This window comes from Boleophthalmus pectinirostris, unplaced genomic scaffold (genome assembly GCF_026225935.1).
Source record: "Boleophthalmus pectinirostris isolate CB_2022bp ecotype Guang Dong unplaced genomic scaffold, ASM2622593v1 HiC_scaffold_23, whole genome shotgun sequence".
NCBI classification, from domain to species: Eukaryota; Metazoa; Chordata; class Actinopteri; order Gobiiformes; family Gobiidae; genus Boleophthalmus; species Boleophthalmus pectinirostris.
This window is the reverse complement of record NW_026571207.1, coordinates 24120842-24136480: the sequence shown is the minus strand read 5'-3', so window position 1 is coordinate 24136480 and position 15639 is coordinate 24120842. Positions and strand designations below refer to the sequence as shown.

The window sequence follows — 15639 nt, the reverse complement described above, 5'->3', positions numbered from 1 at the left end:
GAGCCAGGCATTCTGTCCAGAGTCCACATCCACAGCCACCACTTTAGTGACCAGATAGCCCACATCTGCTGAACGAGGCACCATCTCAGCCACCAGAGAACCCCAGTCTGGACTGGGTACAGCCTGAGGGCGTTATCGTTCTGATCCTGAACCAGGATTTTCACAGTCACATTGCTGCTGAGAGGAGGAGAGCCTCCGTCCTGCGCTTTGATTACGCACACAAACTTTGTTTGTTCATAATCAAATGAGCGCGCGGCACTAATAACTCCGTTTCTGAATTAACAGAGATAAACCAGAAACAGGAGAGCCACCAATGTCACACTCCTCTAAAATATATGACACATGCGCGTTCTGGTTTTCATCCGGGTCTTTGCAACGACACTTAGCACAGAAAACCAGGGAATTATTCTCTGTTATAGCGGCGCTGTAGACCAAAGTGAACACTCGAGAGTTATCATTCACATCGAGAATCTTTATATTGAAAGTTTGTTTAGCTGAAAGTGAGGCTTTCCTGAGTCTGAGGCGATTACTGTGATGTTAAATTCTGATAAAGTCTCCGTCAAATGGTGCATTGGTAACCAGTGCGTAATAGTTTCTAACATTACTTTGATTTCAACAGCAGTTCCCCACTGTGCATCTCACCTGTCCATTCTCATCCGAATCCAATCTTTTACATTAATTATACGATGGTGGTGCCCACGGGAGCGTCTTCTGAAACTGGAGTGGTGAAACGACATGAACGTTAATAACAGGCTGCATTATCATTTTCGTCAATTATATCTATTTCTACTTACTTGTGTCGTTGCCCACCTTGGTCTTTAGCTTCAACCCTAAACTCTATTTTCTGGTTTTTTCAAAGTCAATATGTTAGCGCACAAAATACTCCCAGTGAACTCATTTATTTCAAAGAAGTCAGACATGGGAGCATTTGATTTGGAAAAAGAATATGTCACTTGACCATTTGGTCCACTGTCTAGGTCACTAGCATTTACCGTAACGACATGTGTGCCTTTGGGAGAATTTTCCGTCACAGATGCTTTATAAATACTTCTGATTAAACACAGGGCGTTGTCATTGCATCTAACACACTATATTGATATTTACTGTACCAGATCTCTGCGGACTTCCTCCATCCACAGCCACCAGTTTTAAGATTAAGGTGCGACTGTTTCTCTCTGTCTAATGCCTTCTGAAGCACCATTTGAATGTAGTTACTGCCGTCTTTTAAGATGCTGCTTAAAAAACAAAATTTTCAGATGGGGTCAAGATATATTTTAACCAATTTTCTCCTACATCAGCATCCCGTGCAGCTTCCAAATCAAAACGTGATCCAATTGTGGCGGATTCGCTTATTTCAAAATCCAAGCGTTTACTCTGAAAAGTAGGAGCGTTGTCGTTTATATCCAGCACCTCTATAGTCACAGGGTGTAACTCCATCGGGTTTTCAGTAAAATCTCAAACGTGAAGCTGCAGGGCGTCACGTCTCCACAGAGCTGCTCTCTGTCTATCCTCTCATTCACCACCAGAGTCCCTTTGTCTGTCTTCAGCTCGGCGTACTGAACATTTTCTCCAGTCACGATACGAGCTCGGCCTGAACGAAGCCTTTTTATGTCCAAACCCAAGTCCTGTGCAACGTTACCAATAAGAGAGCCCTTCCTCATCTCCTCTGGGATTGAGTAGCGGATCTGTGCGTCGACTTGAATCAAAAATAACATCAAGAAAATACACGACGATATAGCTTGTACAGATGGCACAAAAAATGATGTTACACGTTGAAAAAGTCCAAATGCCATGGTGAAAACAAACAAATCAAATCAATCACGTTAACAGAACTACATACAGTATTAGGTTTCCAGTTTTCCAGGCTATATTTCCGTTGTGGCGATGGACGCGGACTGAAAACCTGTGCCACTGGAGACAAAACGCAGTGATGGGAGGGAATAACACAGACCCACAGAACGCTCTAAACGACTCACAGGACAACAGCGTCACTTTGAGGCCAAACACAGAAACTATTGGCCATACTTGGGCGTATTCATTAACGGGAAGCAAGTGGATTGGCCTTTTGCAATGGTCACATTAAAAATGGAGCAAAACAGTATATAGCCATATTATGTATATATATTTTATATTAATTAAGAAGTATTTTATTGAAGATTTGGCAGTTTTATACAATAACAGTAATCAAACTAAGACTGGCAAGCAAGTGTCAGAGCAAAACATTTAAACTTAATTACGTAAGTTACTGTAAAAAAAACAAAAAAAACCTAACATGAATTAAAGAAAAACATAATTATTTCTCATATCTACCTAAAGCATTCCTAATTATAGTATTAATTTTACGTTAATGTATTTAATATGAATAAATAATAATAATAATAATAATAATAATACATCAAACTTATAAAGAGCTTTTTGGACACTCAGATGTTTCACAAAAAAATAGGAAACAACAGGGGAGAAAAAATGGTAGAAAATCGCGGTGGAAATCATGGAAAACAAAAGAAAATATAAAAACATGACATTATAAAAAGTTGGCTACAAAAATAAAATTAAAAATAAAGGCAAAAATTTAACCAAATCAGCACCATGGATAGTACACAACTCAGAAAAAATACAAGTATAATGACAGCAGAAAAGAAAAATGTGTACTGAAGTTTGAGTTACATTACCTGAAAATCTAAATATTGCGCTGCTCAATTTTAAGTTAAAAAAGTATTGATAAGAAATTTAAATATAATTAAGAGGGAAAATAAATCAACCAAGCACTGAAAGAGCACAATAACGCTCAATGACCTTACTCAAACTAATTTACCATAAAAATGTTTGTATTTAATGGAATCAGTAGACGCAAGTTCAAGCGCATCATTAAATAAAAAAATAATGTCTCACCAATGTAGAGTTTGTGGATCTCTGATGTCCATTTTGCGCAGAATCAGTCCCGACGTCATCAACACTGACCAGACTTTGACTCATGGGCTGCATGTATTTAATGTCACTCTTTCTGGAGTCTGTGGTCCTGCACGTGTCGTAATTGTACACGTGTGGGAGAGTCGCTGTGCCCAGAGTGTCTGAGTAACGTGGAGGATAATATGGGATCACTGGCAGATTGGAGTGATACAGGATGCGAGACTGTCTCCATCTGTAGATTTTCACTGAGATAATGACCACTACACACGTGATGAACAGAAAGGAGACTACAGCCAGAGCCAGCACTAAGTAAAAAGTCAGGTTGTCATTGTACTCCTTGTCGTGCGTAAAGTCAGTGAACTCAGACAGTACTTCAGGAAAGCTGTCCGCCACCGCCACGTTAACAATGACTGTAGCTGAACGAGAGGGCTGCCCGTTGTCCTCCACTATAACAGTCAGTCTCTGTTTGACTGCATCTTTATCAGTCACTTGGCGGATAGTTCTTATTTCTCCATTCTGTAAGCCCACTTCAAACAGCGCCCTGTCTGCGGCTTTCTGCAGTTTATAGGAGAGCCAGGCATTCTGTCCAGAGTCCACATCCACAGCCACCACTTTAGTGACCAGATAGCCCACATCTGCTGAACGAGGCACCATCTCAGCCACCAGAGAACCCCCAGTCTGGACTGGGTACAGCACCTGAGGGGCGTTATCGTTCTGATCCTGAACCAGGATCTTAACTGAGACCACTGAGCTCAGAGGAGGAGAGCCAGAGTCACGAGCTGTTACATTAAAATCAAATTTCTTTACTTGCTCATAATCAAAGGATTTGACTGCAAAATTACGCCATTTTCTGAATTCATCGACACTAAAGAAGACAGAGACGCACCATTAATTTCCATGTCTTCCAGGAAGTATGAAATCCGGGCGTTTTGGCCCCAGTCTGCATCAGCTGCACGTACAGTGAAAATAGAAAATCCAGGTGAGTTATTCTCAGGTATTGTTCTACTATATTCTGATTCGTCAAACTTTGGGGGGTTGTCATTGACGTCGGAAACTTTGACCTGAATTGTTTTTCTGTTTGAAAGCGGCGGGGAGCCTTGATCAGTCACTGTTAGAGTAATATTATATTCTGAGACACTCTCTCTGTCTAACACGTCATCAGTCACTATTGTATAATAACCAGACAATGAAGATTCAATTTTAAAAGGTAAATCAGAACTAATAGAACATTCTACTACACCGTTTCTCTCTGAGTCGTCGTCATGAACATTAATCACAGCTAAAGTTGTGCCTGGAGGGGCATCCTCGGAGATTGTGCTTGAAAATGACATGAGCTGAATAACAGGAGAGTTATCATTCACGTCAGTTACCTGGATAATCACGCTGCATGTGTCTGAATAGCCTTCCGTGGTCACTAGCCCGAACGTTCAATTGATGAGACTTTGAATTTTCATAATCTAATTTACCCATGATTGTAATTTCTCCTGTTTTGGCATTTATGCCAAACAGTTGCTTAGCCTCTTTACTGACGTGAGCAAATGAAAATGTAACGTCACTATTGACTCCTGTATCTGCGTCAGTGGCGCTGACGGTGGTGACCACAGTTCCTATTGCAGAGTTTTCTTGAACCTCAGCTTTATACACCTGTTTACTACAGACTGGTGCATTATCGTTCGCGTCTAGTACAGTGATGTGAATACGTGCTGTTCCTGATCTCTGAGGTGCGCCTCCATCTGAAGCGACCAAAATCAGTGTATGTTCCTCATTTTTCTCTCGATCTAAAGGCGTTTCCAAAATCATCTCAACAAATTGACTCCCATCAGGGCGACTCTGTGTTTCCAATTTAAAATGATCATTAGGTTTTAGTGTGTATTTTTGAATATCATTAATACCTACATCCAAATCATCAGCTCGTTCCAACGCAAACCGTGTCCCTGGTGCAGCAGTTTCAACTATATTCAAATGTAATACGTCTTTGGCAAAAGCTGGAGTATTGTCGTTCACATCTGTTACCTCCACAGTGACTCGATACAGCTGAATTGGATTCTCCAGAATCACCTCAAAACTAAAACTGCAGGGCGTTGTTTTTTTACACAGCTCCTCTCGGTCGATTCGCTCTTTAACAACAAGGATGCCTTTGTCTCGATTTAAATCCACATAATGTCGACTTTCTTTAGTCACAATGCGAGCGTTCCCCGAGACCAGTCTTTGCACATCTATTCCCAAATCTCCAGCAATATTTCCAACGAAAGATCCCTCCGTCTGTTCTTCGGGAACAGAGTAACGAGCCTGTCCACACACGGACCTCAGCGTAAAGAGACAAAGAACCAGGCCGAGCCACTGCCCTCTGTGAGAGACTCCCTTCAATGAAGCCATTGCAGATATTTACAAATATGAGAAATCCGTTTAAAATATTTAAAGAGAATAATATCCAACAGCATAAAAGCTACAATGAATCCCGTAGTCTGAAACGACCGTCCTCTAGAACAGTAAATGTGAAATGTAGAATAGAGGGAGGATCGTTGCACAATATTACACTCTACAGTCAACAGCGGCGCTCAGAGTCCAGACGGGGTAATGTATCCAGATGGAATAAATTATTATTAAGTAGAAAATAATAATTTAATTCATTTTTAAAATATATTACTGGAGAATGCGCCTTAGACTTAATATTTTCTCAAATTTTAAATATATATTTTTTAAATTTTCCTGATTGATTTCTTCAGTAAGTGGTGATCTGATAGTATTAGCGTACTACATGACTATATTGTAGCATAGTAGTGTTACATATTAAATTGTAATGGGTTTTAATAATTAGTAAATCAAATAAGGCCAATACCTGAATAAAAGAGACTTGCACATTTCAACTAAACTGATCTGGAGATTTTCAGCACCAGAGACAGCGTTCTGGACCCACACTGCAGCAGCAAGAAATAGCTTTATTCAAAGTACTCACCAGAGTTGACATATTGGAGCCTGCAAACTGTTTCTCAAAATTTTGGGCTTCAGAATCGGTTCCACCAACGTCCAGTAAACTTTGACTCATGGGCTGCATGTATTTAATGTCACTCTTTCTGGAGTCTGTGGTCCTGCACGTGTCGTAATTGTACACGTGTGGGAGAGTCGCTGTGCCCAGAGTGTCTGAGTAACGTGGAGGATAATATGGGATCACTGGCAGATTGGAGTGATACAGGATGCGAGACTGTCTCCATCTGTAGATTTTCACTGAGATAATGACCACTACACACGTGATGAACAGAAAGGAGACTACAGCCAGAGCCAGCACTAAGTAAAAAGTCAGGTTGTCATTGTACTCCTTGTCGTGCGTAAAGTCAGTGAACTCAGACAGTACTTCAGGAAAGCTGTCCGCCACCGCCACGTTAACAATGACTGTAGCTGAACGAGAGGGCTGCCCGTTGTCCTCCACTATAACAGTCAGTCTCTGTTTGACTGCATCTTTATCAGTCACTTGGCGGATAGTTCTTATTTCTCCATTCTGTAAGCCCACTTCAAACAGCGCCCTGTCTGCGGCTTTCTGCAGTTTATAGGAGAGCCAGGCATTCTGTCCAGAGTCCACATCCACAGCCACCACTTTAGTGACCAGATAGCCCACATCTGCTGAACGAGGCACCATCTCAGCCACCAGAGAGCCCCCAGTCTGGACTGGGTACAGCACCTGAGGGGCGTTATCGTTCTGATCCTGAACCAGGATTTTCACAGTCACATTGGTGCTGAGAGGAGGAGAGCCTCCGTCCTGCGCTTTGATTACGCACATAAACTCTTTAGTTTGTTCATAATCAAATGAGCGCGCGGCACTAATAACTCCGTTCTCTGAATTAACAGAGATATAACCAGAAACAGGAGAGCCACCAATGTCACACTCCTCTAAAATATAAGATACACGCGCGTTCTGGTTTTCATCCGGGTCTTTAGCAACGACACTTAGCACGGAATAACCTGGGTAATTGTTCTCTGATATCGCAGCGCTGTAGACCGTACGCAAGAACACTGGAGAGTTATCATTCACATCTGAGATCTTTAAATTCAAAGTTTTGTTTACAGAAAGCGGAGGCTTTCCTGAGTCACACGCGATTATTGTGATATTAAATTCTGATAAACTTTCTCGGTCTAACGGCGAAATGGTTACCAGCGCGTAATAGTTTCTAATATTAGATTTAATCTCAAGAGGAGCGCTTCCCTCCACTGAGCATCTCACCTTTCCGTTCTCATCTGAATCCAAATCTTTAACATTAATTATACCGATGGTGGTGCCCACGGGAGCGTCTTCTGAAACTGGAGTGGTGAATGACATGACGTTAATAACAGGCTCGTTGTCGTTTTCGTCAATTATATCTATTTCTACTTTACTTGTATCCGTCAGCCCACCTTGGTCTTTAGCTTCAACCCTAAACTCTATTTTCTGGTCTTTTTCAAAGTCAATATCGTTAGCGACAGAAATACTCCCTGTGAACTCATTTATTTCAAAGAAGTCAGACATTGGTGCGTTTGATTTGGAAAAGGAAAATGTTATTAGTCCGTATGCCCCACCATCTATATCAGTGGCATTTAGTTGAAGAATGTGTGTACCTCTGGGAGAATTTTCCATCACAGATGCTTTATAAATACTCTGATTAAACACAGGGGTGTTGTCATTGGCATCTAAGACCACTACATTTATATTTACTGTACCAGATCTCTGCGGACTTCCTCCATCCACAGCCACCAGTTTAAGATTAAGATGCGACTGTTTCTCTCTGTCTAATGCCTTCTGAAGCACCATTTGAATGTAGTTACTACCATCAGAATTAAGATGTTGCTTAAAAGCAAAATAGTCACTTGGGTTTAATTTATAGTTCTGTAACCCATTTTCTCCTACATCAGCATCTCGTGCAGCTTCCAAATCAAAACGAGAGCCAATTGTGACTGATTCGCTGATTTCAAAATCCAAGCGTTTACTCTGAAAAGTAGGAGCGTTGTCGTTTACATCCAGCACCTCTATAGTCACAGGGTGTAACTCCATCGGGTTTTCCAGTAAAATCTCAAACGTGAAGCTGCAGGGCGTCACGTCTCCACAGAGCTGCTCTCTGTCTATCCTCTCATTCACCACCAGAGTCCCTTTGTCTGTCTTCAGCTCGGCGTACTGAACATTTTCTCCAGTCACGATACGAGCTCGGCCAGAACGAAGCCTTTTTATGTCCAAACCCAAGTCCTGTGCAACGTTACCAATAAGAGAGCCCTTCCTCATCTCCTCTGGGATTGAGTAGCGGATCTGTGCGTCGACTTGAATCAAAAATAACATCAAGAAAATACACGACGATATAACTTGTACAGATGGCACAAAAAATGATGTTACACGTTGAAAAAGTCCAAATGCCATGGTGAAAACAAACACAATCCAATTAATTCACGTTAACAGAACTACATACAGTATTAGGTTTCCAGTTTTGCCAGGCTATATTTCCGTTGTGGCGATGGACTCGGACTGAAAACCTGTGCCACTGGAGACAAAACGCAGTGATGGGAGGGAATAACACAGACCCACAGAACGCTCTAAACGACTCACAGGACAACAGCGTCACTTTGAGGCCAAACACAGAAACTATTGGCCATACTTGGGCGTATTCATTAACGGGAAGCAAGTGGATTGGCCTTTTGCAATGGTCACATTAAAATATGGAGCAAAACAGTATATAGCCATATTATGTATATATATTTTATATTAATTAAGAAGTATTTTATTGAAGATTTGGCAGTTTTATACAATAACAGTAATCAAACTAAGACTGGCAAGCAAGTGTCAGAGCAAAACATTTAAACTTAATTACGTAAGTTACTGTAAAAAAAACAAAAAAAAACCTAACAAGAATTAAACGAAAAACATAAGTATTTCTCATATCTACCTAAAGCATTCCTAATTATAGTGTTAATTTTACGTTAATGTATTTATGTATCTTAACTGATGAAATAATAATAATAATAATAATAATAATAATAATACATCAAACTTATAAAGAGCTTTTTGGACACTCAGATGTTTCACAAAAAAATAGGAAACACCAGGGGAGAAAAAATGGTAGAAAATCGCGGTGGAAATCATGGAAAACAAAAGAAAATATAAAAACATGACATTATAAAAAGTTGGCTACAAAAATTAAATTAAAAATAAAGGCAAAAATTTAACCAAATCAGCACCATGGATAGTACACAACTCAGAAAAAATACAAGTATAATGACAGTAGAAAAGAAAAATGTGTACTGAAGTTTGAGTTACATTACCTGAAAATCTAAATATTGCTCTGCTCAATTTTAAGTTAAAAAAGTATTGATTAGAAATTTAAAAATAATTAAGAGGGAAAATAAATCAATCAAGCACTGAAAGAGCACAATAACGCTCAATGACCTTACTCAAACTAATTTACCATAAAAATGTTTGTATTTAATGGAATCAGTAGACGCAAGTTCAAGCACATAATTAAATAAAAAAAATAATGTCTCACCAATGTAGAGTTTGTGGATCTCTGATGTCCATTCTGCGCAGAATCAGTCCCGACGTCATCAACATTGACCAGACTTTGACTCATGGGCTGCATGTATTTAATGTCACTCTTTCTGGAGTCTGTGGTCCTGCACGTGTCGTAATTGTACACGTGTGGGAGAGTCGCTGTGCCCAGAGTGTCTGAGTAACGTGGAGGATAATATGGGATCACTGGCAGATTGGAGTGATACAGGATGCGAGACTGTCTCCATCTGTAGATTTTCACTGAGATAATGACCACTACACACGTGATGAACAGAAAGGAGACTACAGCCAGAGCCAGCACTAAGTAAAAAGTCAGGTTGTCATTGTACTCCTTGTCGTGCGTAAAGTCAGTGAACTCAGACAGTACTTCAGGAAAGCTGTCCGCCACCGCCACGTTAACAATGACTGTAGCTGAACGAGAGGGCTGCCCGTTGTCCTCCACTATAACAGTCAGTCTCTGTTTGACTGCATCTTTATCAGTCACTTGGCGGATAGTTCTTATTTCTCCATTCTGTAAGCCCACTTCAAACAGCGCCCTGTCTGCGGCTTTCTGCAGTTTATAGGAGAGCCAGGCATTCTGTCCAGAGTCCACATCCACAGCCACCACTTTAGTGACCAGATAGCCCACATCTGCTGAACGAGGCACCATCTCAGCCACCAGAGAACCCCCAGTCTGGACTGGGTACAGCACCTGAGGGGCGTTATCGTTCTGATCCTGAACCAGGATCTTAACTGAGACCACTGAGCTCAGAGGAGGAGAGCCAGAGTCACGAGCTGTTATATTAAATTCAAATTTCTTTATTTGCTCATAATCAAAGGATTTTACTGCGGAAATCATGCCATTTTCTGAATTCAGCGACACTAAAGAAGACAGAGACGCACCATTAATTTCCATGTCTTCCAGGAAGTATGAAATCCGGGCGTTTTGGCCCCAGTCTGCATCAGCTGCACGTACAGTGAAAATAGAAAATCCAGGTGAGTTATTCTCAGGTATTGTTCTACTATATTCTGATTCGTCAAACTTTGGGGGGTTGTCATTGACGTCGGAAACTTTGACCTGAATTGTTTTTCTGTTTGAAAGCGGCGGGGAGCCTTGATCAGTCACTGTTAGAGTAATATTATATTCTGAGACACTCTCTCTGTCTAACACGTCATCAGTCACTATTGTATAATAACCAGACAATGAAGATTCAATTTTAAAAGGTAAATCAGAACTAATAGAACATTCTACTACACCGTTTCTCTCTGAGTCGTCGTCATGAACATTAATCACAGCTAAAGTTGTGCCTGGAGGGGCATCCTCGGAGATTGTGCTTGAAAATGACATGAGCTGAATAACAGGAGAGTTATCATTCACGTCAGTTACTTGGATAATCACTTTACATGTGTCAGAATAGCCTCCGTGGTCACTAGCCCGGATGTTTAATTGATGGGACTTTAATTTTTCATAATCTAATTTACCCATGATTGTAATTTCTCCTGTTTTGGCATTTATGCCAAACAGTTGCTTAGCCTCTTTACTGACGTGAGCAAATGAGTACGTAACGTCACTATTGACTCCTGTATCTGCGTCAGTGGCGCTGACGGTGGTGACCACAGTTCCTATTGCAGAGTTTTCTTGAACCTCAGCTTTATACACCTGTTTACTACAGACTGGTGCATTATCGTTCGCGTCTAGTACAGTGATGTGAATACGTGCTGTTCCTGATCTCTGAGGTGCGCCTCCATCTGAAGCGACCAAAATCAGTGTATGTTCCTCATTTTTCTCTCGATCTAAAGGCGTTTCCAAAACCATCTCAACAATTTGACCCCCGTCAGGCTGAGTCTGTGTTTCTAATTTAAAATGATCATGAGGTTTTAGTGTGTATTTTTGAATATCATTAATACCTACATCCAGATCATCAGCTCGTTCCAACGCAAACCGTGTCCCTGGTGCAGCAGTTTCAACTATATTCAAATGTAATACGTCTTTGGCAAACGCTGGAGTATTGTCGTTCACATCTGTTACCTCCACAGTGACTCGATACAGCTGAATTGGATTCTCCAGAATCACCTCAAAACTAAAACTGCAGGGCGTTGTTTTCTCACACAGCTCCTCTCGGTCGATTCGCTCTTTAACAACAAGGATGCCTTTGTCTCGATTTAAATCCACATATTGTCGACTTTCTTTAGTCACAATGCGAGCGTTCCCCGAGACCAGTCTTTGCACATCTATTCCCAAATCTCCAGCAATATTTCCAACGAAAGATCCCTCCGCCTGTTCTTCGGGAACAGAGTAACGAGCCTGTCCACACACGGACCTCAGCGTAAAGAGACAAAGAACCAGGCCGAGCCACTGCCCTCTGTGAGAGACTCCCTTCAATGAAGCCATTGCAGATATTTACAAATATGAGAAATCCGTTTAAAATATTTAAAGAGAATAATATCCAACAGCATAAAAAGCCACAATGAATCCCGCAGTCTGAAACGACCGTCCTCTAGAACAGTAAATGTGAAATGTAGAATAGAGGGAGGATCGTTGCACAATATTACACTCTACAGTCAACAGCGGCGCTCAGAGTCCTGACAGGGTAATGCACCAGGATAAAGGAAATAAATTATAAACAATGATAATAATGAATTAACACATTATTTTAAAATTCTTGTAAAAGAATGAATAATTCAAAAAAACAAAAAAACAAAAAACATAATAAAAATTAAGATTTAATGTTATTCTCATAATATATGACTAAATTGTCGCATGGTAGTCTTACTTCTTAAAATAACTGTATTGTGTCCTTTTAATCATCGTATTAAAGTAAACAAAACGAAGAGCTGAGTAAAAATTTCAAGTTAAGAAAAGTAAGTTTTTCAGCTCCAGAGAAAGCGTTTACCAACAACACTGAGGCAGCTAGAAAAACAGGTGTAAATATCACTCACCAGAGTTGACATATTGGAGCCTGCAAACTGTTTCTCTAATTGTTGGGCTTCAGAATCGGTTCCACCAACGTCCAGTAAACTTTGACTCATGGGCTGCATGTATTTAATGTCACTCTTTCTGGAGTCTGTGGTCCTGCACGTGTCGTAATTGTACACGTGTGGGAGAGTCGCTGTGCCCAGAGTGTCTGAGTAACGTGGAGGATAATATGGGATCACTGGCAGATTGGAGTGATACAGGATGCGAGACTGTCTCCATCTGTAGATTTTCACTGAGATAATGACCACTACACACGTGATGAACAGAAAGGAGACTACAGCCAGAGCCAGCACTAAGAAAAAAGTCAGGTTGTCATTGTACTCCTTGTCGTGCGTAAAGTCAGTGAACTCAGACAGTACTTCAGGAAAGCTGTCCGCCACCGCCACGTTAACAATGACTGTAGCTGAACGAGAGGGCTGCCCGTTGTCCTCCACTATAACAGTCAGTCTCTGTTTGACTGCATCTTTATCAGTCACTTGGCGGATAGTTCTTATTTCTCCATTCTGTAAGCCCACTTCAAACAGCGCCCTGTCTGCGGCTTTCTGCAGTTTATAGGAGAGCCAGGCATTCTGTCCAGAGTCCACATCCACAGCCACCACTTTAGTGACCAGATAGCCCACATCTGCTGAACGAGGCACCATCTCAGCCACCAGAGAGCCCCCAGTCTGGACTGGGTACAGCACCTGAGGGGCGTTATCGTTCTGATCCTGAACCAGGATTTTCACAGTCACATTGGTGCTGAGAGGAGGAGAGCCTCCGTCCTGCGCTTTGATTACGCACACAAACTCTTTGGTTTGTTCATAATCAAATGAGCGCGCGGCACTAATAACTCCGTTCTCTGAATTAACAGAGACATAACCAGAAACAGGAGAGCCACCAACGTCACACTCCTCTAAAATATATGACACACGCGCGTTCTGGTTTTCATCCGAGTCTCTAGCAACGACATTAAGCACAGAAAAACCGGGGGAGTTATTCTCTAATATTGTCGCACTGTAGTGCGCGCTTATGAAGACTGGAGAGTTATCATTTACATCTGATACTTTTAAATTAAATATTTTTGTTATTGAGAGTGAAGGCTTTCCTAAGTCTGAGGCGATTACTGTGATCTTAAATTCTGACAAAAGCTCTCGGTCTAATGGCGCACATGTCACTAGTGCGTAATAGTTTCTAACATTAGATTTTAATTCAATTGGGGTATTTCCATCCACTACGCATCTTACCTGTCCGTTCTCACCTGAATCCAAGTCTTTAACGTTTATTATTCCAATAGTCGTACCCACTGGAACATCTTCTGACACCGAACTAGTGAACGACATCACGTTAATAACAGGAGCATTGTCGTTAACGTCAATAATATCAATTTCTACTTCACAAGTGTCTGTCAGTCCTCCTTGGTCTTTGGCCTCAACTCTGAACTCCACTTTCTTGTCTTTTTCAAAGTCAATATCTTTAGCTACAGATATAGCCCCACTGATTTCGTCAATTTCGAACAAATATTCTGTTGATATTTTAAGATACGAAATTGAGTAAGTCGTTTGACCGTTTACCCCAATATCGATATCACTAGCATTAACCGTAACGACATGTGTGCCTCTGGGAGAATTTTCCGTCACAGATGCTTTGTAAATATTCTGATTAAACACAGGGGCGTTGTCATTGACATCTAAAATAACTATATCTAAATTTACTGTACCAGATCTCTGCGGATTTCCACCGTCTATAGCCACTAGTTTTAGATTAAGACGCGGCTGTTTCTCTCGGTCTAATGCGTGCTGAAGTACCATTACATTGTGTTTACGTCCATGTGAATTGACTTGTTGTTTTAAAATAAAGTTATCATTTTCAGTCAAAACGTAGTTCTGCAACCCATTTATTCCAACGTCAGCATCGCTTGCAGCTTCCAAGTTAAAACGTGATCCAATTGTAGCTGATTCGCTTATTTCAAAATCCAACTGTTTACTCTGAAATGTGGGCGAATTGTCGTTTATGTCCAGCACCTCTATAGTCACGGGGTGTAACTCCATCGGGTTTTCCAGTAAAATCTCAAACGTGAAGCTGCAGGGCGTCACGTCTCCACAGAGCTGCTCTCTGTCTATCCTCTCATTCACCACCAGAGTCCCTTTGTCTGTCTTCAGCTCGGCGTACTCAACATTTTCTCCAGTCACGATACGAGCTCGGCCAGAACGAAGCCTTTTTATGTCCAAACCCAAGTCCTGTGCAACGTTACCAATAAGAGAGCCCTTCCTCATCTCCTCTGGGATTGAGTAGCGGATCTGTGCGTCGACTTGAATCAAAAATAACATCAAGAAAATACACGACGACATTGCTTCGACAGATGTCACAGACAGTTTCTCTAATGATGTACTACGATTAAATAGTCCAAATAACATGGTGAAAAAAGCTAGTCTAATCAATCCACGTTAACAAAACTGCATACAATGTTAGATTTCTAAATTCATCGGGCTATATTTCTACTGTAGCGATGAAAGCAGTCTGAAAATCCGCTGTGCTCCTCGAGACAAAACGCAGTGATGGGAGGGAATAATACAAATCACAAAACGTTCTCAACAACTCACAGGACAACAGCGTCACTATGAGGCCAAACACAGAAACTACTGGCAAAAGGCTTAGTTGGACGTATACTATAACTGGCGACAAGCGGACTGGCTTTTGTAAAGGTCATATTAAACGATAAAGCAGTACAAAAAGAGAGTATCAAAAAAATATTTAAGGAGTAATTACCAGAGGAAGTTTTAAATAATAGCAATAATAAAAGAAAGAATTGCACGTAAGTGTCCGAGATAAACTTTTAAATATATTATTGCAGAAATCTCAAATTCATTTGACTCAAAAAACAAACACTTTTTAAAATCTACATAAAGCAGTCCTAATTCCCAAGTGATAATTTTACGATTATGTATTTTTCTTATTTGATGATTTATTTATTTTTTTAAACATGAAAATTAGAGAAGTTTGACTGTAGTTTGGTCAGAACTTAGCGTAACAATATCAGCACCATGGACAGTGCACAGCTTTGAAGGAGTATATGCAAAAGACAACGGTAAAGTCGAAAAAATGTTGGCTGATGTTGGAGTTAAATCAGCTTCATTACCTTAAAATGTACAAATGTAACTGCTCAATCAAAAGAAAAAAAAAAAGAAGAAGAAAAAAAGAAAGATTAGATGAAATAATAGTAATTTAAAGTATGTTGACATAATGTTAACATAAATAGTTGCGAATAAGAGAGTGA

The 15639-nt window shown here is 40.7% G+C and overlaps 4 protein-coding genes across 4 annotated transcripts in view; all 4 read right to left on the bottom strand.

Annotated features, from left to right (window-relative positions):
* The window catches only part of LOC110162226 (protocadherin Fat 3-like), a 9834-nt gene extending 4548 nt beyond the window's left edge, over positions 1-5286 (bottom strand). Inside the window, 6 exon segments of the mRNA XM_055159064.1 lie at positions 643-717; positions 1110-1235; positions 1462-1685; positions 2893-3746; positions 3749-4314; positions 4316-5286. Of these exon segments, the coding sequence (XP_055015039.1) occupies positions 643-717; positions 1110-1235; positions 1462-1685; positions 2893-3746; positions 3749-4314; positions 4316-5286 (2816 nt within the window).
* A 511-nt stretch (positions 5287-5797) lies between these two features.
* On the bottom strand, positions 5798-8287 carry LOC129410595 (protocadherin gamma-A3-like). Its single transcript, XM_055159063.1, has one exon. The coding sequence runs from the start codon at positions 8285-8287 to the stop codon at positions 5798-5800; it is 2490 nt and encodes an 829-aa protein (XP_055015038.1).
* A 1024-nt stretch (positions 8288-9311) lies between these two features.
* Positions 9312-11801, bottom strand: LOC110162225 (protocadherin gamma-A12-like). Its single transcript, XM_020927094.2, has 2 exons — positions 9408-11801; positions 9312-9320 (listed from the first exon to the last, which is right to left on the bottom strand). The coding sequence occupies exons 1-2, from the start codon at positions 11799-11801 to the stop codon at positions 9312-9314; spliced, it is 2403 nt and encodes an 800-aa protein (XP_020782753.2).
* A 479-nt stretch (positions 11802-12280) lies between these two features.
* LOC110155143 (protocadherin gamma-A8-like) lies at positions 12281-14713 on the bottom strand. Its single transcript, XM_055159062.1, has 2 exons — positions 14387-14713; positions 12281-13093 (listed from the first exon to the last, which is right to left on the bottom strand). Exons 1-2 carry the CDS (start codon positions 14711-14713, stop codon positions 12281-12283), a joined length of 1140 nt encoding a protein of 379 aa, XP_055015037.1.
* Positions 14714-15639: the final 926 nt, after the last annotated feature.

Coding starts and splice junctions, on each gene's coding strand:
- LOC129410595 (XM_055159063.1), bottom strand. CDS start 8,287: ATGGCATTTGGACTTTTTCAACGTGTAACATCATTTTTTGTGCCATCT.
- LOC110162225 (XM_020927094.2), bottom strand. CDS start 11,801: ATGGCTTCATTGAAGGGAGTCTCTCACAGAGGGCAGTGGCTCGGCCTG.
- LOC110155143 (XM_055159062.1), bottom strand. CDS start 14,713: ATGTCGTCGTGTATTTTCTTGATGTTATTTTTGATTCAAGTCGACGCA. Junction 13,094..14,386: donor TACACCCCGTGACTATAGAG/GTGCTGGACATA, acceptor ATCCTGGTTCAG/GATCAGAACGATAACGCCCC.